At 30.2% G+C, this 3404-nt stretch overlaps 1 protein-coding gene across 1 annotated transcript; it reads left to right on the top strand.

Annotated features, from left to right (window-relative positions):
• Positions 1-1344: 1344 nt before the first annotated feature.
• LOC139883351 (protein SPEAR1-like) lies at positions 1345-3142 on the top strand. The gene is made up of 5 exons (XM_071867540.1): positions 1345-1530; positions 1706-1810; positions 1993-2063; positions 2791-2875; positions 3032-3142. The coding sequence occupies exons 1-5, from the start codon at positions 1345-1347 to the stop codon at positions 3140-3142; spliced, it is 558 nt and encodes a 185-aa protein (XP_071723641.1).
• Positions 3143-3404: the final 262 nt, after the last annotated feature.

Genomic DNA, 3404 nt, shown 5'->3' with positions numbered 1-3404 from the left:
ATATTGTGTAAAAACTGCATTCAAGAAACATATGTCGATGTAATATATTTCTATTGTTAACCATTATGTAATGGTCGTGTGTAAACAATATATTTTAGATTATCATTATTTGATAATCTACGTAATGTTTTTAAAACCTTTATTGATAAAATAAAGGTTATGGTTGTTTTAAAAATGAATGCAGTCTTTGAAAAACGTCTCATATAGAGGTCAAAACCTCGCAACGAAATCAATTAATATGGAACATTTATAATCAATATGAACGGGACATTTCACATACCGGCCGGTACACGGCTACCGGTTCTAGCACCTAATGTGGGTGTCGGTTCCGGTACGTTTATTGGTGGTACCAGTCGGTTTCCTCCCTCATAATGCTGGTTCTAGGGTGTGTTTTTCGATCGTTTACTGTTTTGGTTCTGGTTTCTTCGTTATAAGTCCGTTTTCTTCGATTCTTGCGCCATTGAATTCGCTTTTACGAATCTACCAAATAAGCCAAGTAAATGTAATTTTTGGACTTTTTATTCGATAACGTATTTAGAATGGGTATATAACACAATAAAAAAAAACGTAACTTTTAGCGTGTTATCAAACACTCATTTGAGTTGCATTAATATTTATATAATCCTTACCTAAGTAGAATTTCACAAAGAACTAAGAGTGTTTTATTTTTTATTCTTTTTATTATTACTATAAGAATTAACATAAGTTTTAATTTGAATCCAACTCTTTTTCCTTATTTCTTAAATGTAGTTAGCAGATTGTCTTGGATTAGAAGTTTGCCATTTCTTGATATAAATACGCATAAAAACCTTTGTTTCTTACAAACTAGAAACACAGGCAATGACTTAATTTGGAAAATTGATAAAATTCTTGAAAACAAGATCAAGATCATTGAATTTGATTTTCCTAAAGATACCAAACGCGCCGTAGAAGGAGAGTTGGGGATATTCCCATATATTCATGATTGTATAATTTATTGTAGCGATCTCATCAATATTTTATGAGTTATTATGGACACAATCACTATCAAGTGTTATTTGTCTATCCCAAAAGTCCATAACCATGAATTTTTTAATACCATATTTTTCAATTAATTTAAAGTACAAAATAAGCATAAAATCTACCTAAATGTATAAACAAATCATCAAGGGATACTATTTTATAGTATATCTTAATGCAATCTGATTTCCAGCTATGCAGTAATTACTGAGGTTTATTGAACAGCTTTAAAAAGGGACCTTCTTGTTGGAGATCATATCTCTCATCTATTCAATTTGATTTGAAAATAAACAAAAGAGTGATTTTGAAGCAAGAAAGATTATAAGAAATATACATATCTTGAAGATGAATTATTTTGATGATGGTGCAGGAAATCATGATAGATCTTTTGGATCATCATCCTCAAGAAAAGGAAAAAAGAGTAATTCCGATAAACCGAAACAACCGCAAAGAGGCCTTGGTGTTGCTCAGTTGGAGAAGATTAGACTTCATAGCCAAATGGGCTTTCATCAAACTAATCCCCATCCACAGGTATACTTATATATTCTCTATCAATCTACCAAATGCAATTAATCGAATTCGTGCTTTCATTAAGTCTGATGGATCACGTGCGTTAATAATCAATTTTTATTTTAACCAAATGTACTATGATAACTACTTAGGTTAAATAGTTTCTTAATTTTTGGTGGATATATCAAAATTGCAGGAGGATATCAGGATTCAACCAACTTATTTACCATCATCTACATTTTCAAATACTTCGTCTTCGACGACTTATAATACTTCTTCACAAGGACAACGAGACTTCATGGTTTGTGCTGATTGTGATGTGTTCTTAACAACACGTATATAAGATATATAGTTGAGATTATTAAACACTACTTAATAGATTAGGTCATGAGCTGAGTCATGACATAAGGTTATCTTTGATTTTGGAGAAAATTATTTCTGCATATATTGTGCACTCTTTTTGATCAAGATTTTGTGTTGCAGATGGGTATGGGCGAACTAGATAGATCAAACATGAAAATATATGGCCAATCAATACCGAGCATTGACCCGAGGTATATATATTGGCATCCCACTATTAATTACCATGTTGACAATATTTGTACTCCCTTTTTACCATATAACTTATAGAGGTTCTTTAACCAATATAATTTTATAATTTGTGATGGTTTTTTTATGTATTAATATTAACATATATGATAAAACTTCAGAACTCTTAATTCAAAAGCATTCAAATCTGAAAATACAATTAGACAATACGCCTAGCTTGGTGTTGTTAAAAATAATGTCTTACCTAATTTTCTCTAGAATAATTATATTACTTTGTCTAAGAGGGAAAGGATTGAAAAATTAAATTAATCTGGTGGGTTAGATCGTGTGTATCTGAGTAAAAATATTCGCCCTCTTCGAATATCCTGAACAAAGAAAACCTTAAGTATAAGTTTACCCGTTTTAGATAACAATATATATACGATTGAATAAAGTACAATTATCACGCTATTCCTTCAAGTAATTAGTCGTAGTTTACTTGTAAAAAATTTTTCGCCTCGTTGAAATTAAAAAAATGACATTTTCTTTGGGATACTAACAAATGGAATATGGACAACTAAAAAATGTGTAATAGTTTGATCTATTATCTCCTTGTAGTCACTCAGAAACAAAAATCAGACACAATTTATTTTAAAGTACTAATTATTCTTAAAATAAACTTGTTGTCTGCGATTTATTTTTGCAATGGTTTGATCTCTCTAAATAAATCTAATGCATATTGGAAATTAACAGATGGAATGCAAGCAATGCCATGTTCGAGGCTCAACACTATGCACAACCTGAAATAACTAGACACCTCTTTCAAGTAGAAGTTGAGGTAATTAATTTAACCCTACATATATCTGTTATATATACGTTCATATTTAACATGTTTTTTAATTGTGACATACGTACGCTTAAATAAAGTTATATATAAATTTTAATACATCATAGGATACATTTAATAAATGATTATACTGTTGTATATGCGAAGGATTCGCTGAAGAAGAAAAAAGGAAGTGATTCATCGGGATCAAACAGTCATAGTTTTGATTTAAATGGCAGCCAAGATCAGCTGGATTTGGAGCTAAGACTTTCACTATAATAATAATTAATAACAAACTGTAAATGTAAATTCAACTGGTTATGGATGGGGATGTAACAGTTGCATGCTTTCCTGATCTTGTTATTTTGTTAGCTCAAAAATTTAATTGAAATCAAAATTTATGGGATTAATTGACAGTTTTAAATTTGTTTTGGACGGATGCATAATGTACGTAATCACACCATTTTTCTGTCAAGGATATGCATATTAATCGATACTAAAAATAATGCTCCATTCACTGATGAGTTTATATTAAAATCTC

This window comes from Rutidosis leptorrhynchoides, chromosome 1 (genome assembly GCF_046630445.1).
Source record: "Rutidosis leptorrhynchoides isolate AG116_Rl617_1_P2 chromosome 1, CSIRO_AGI_Rlap_v1, whole genome shotgun sequence".
Lineage (NCBI taxonomy): Eukaryota > Viridiplantae > Streptophyta > Magnoliopsida > Asterales > Asteraceae > Rutidosis > Rutidosis leptorrhynchoides.
The sequence above is the reverse complement of the archived record's forward strand: the minus strand, read 5'-3'. Positions and strand labels throughout refer to the sequence as shown.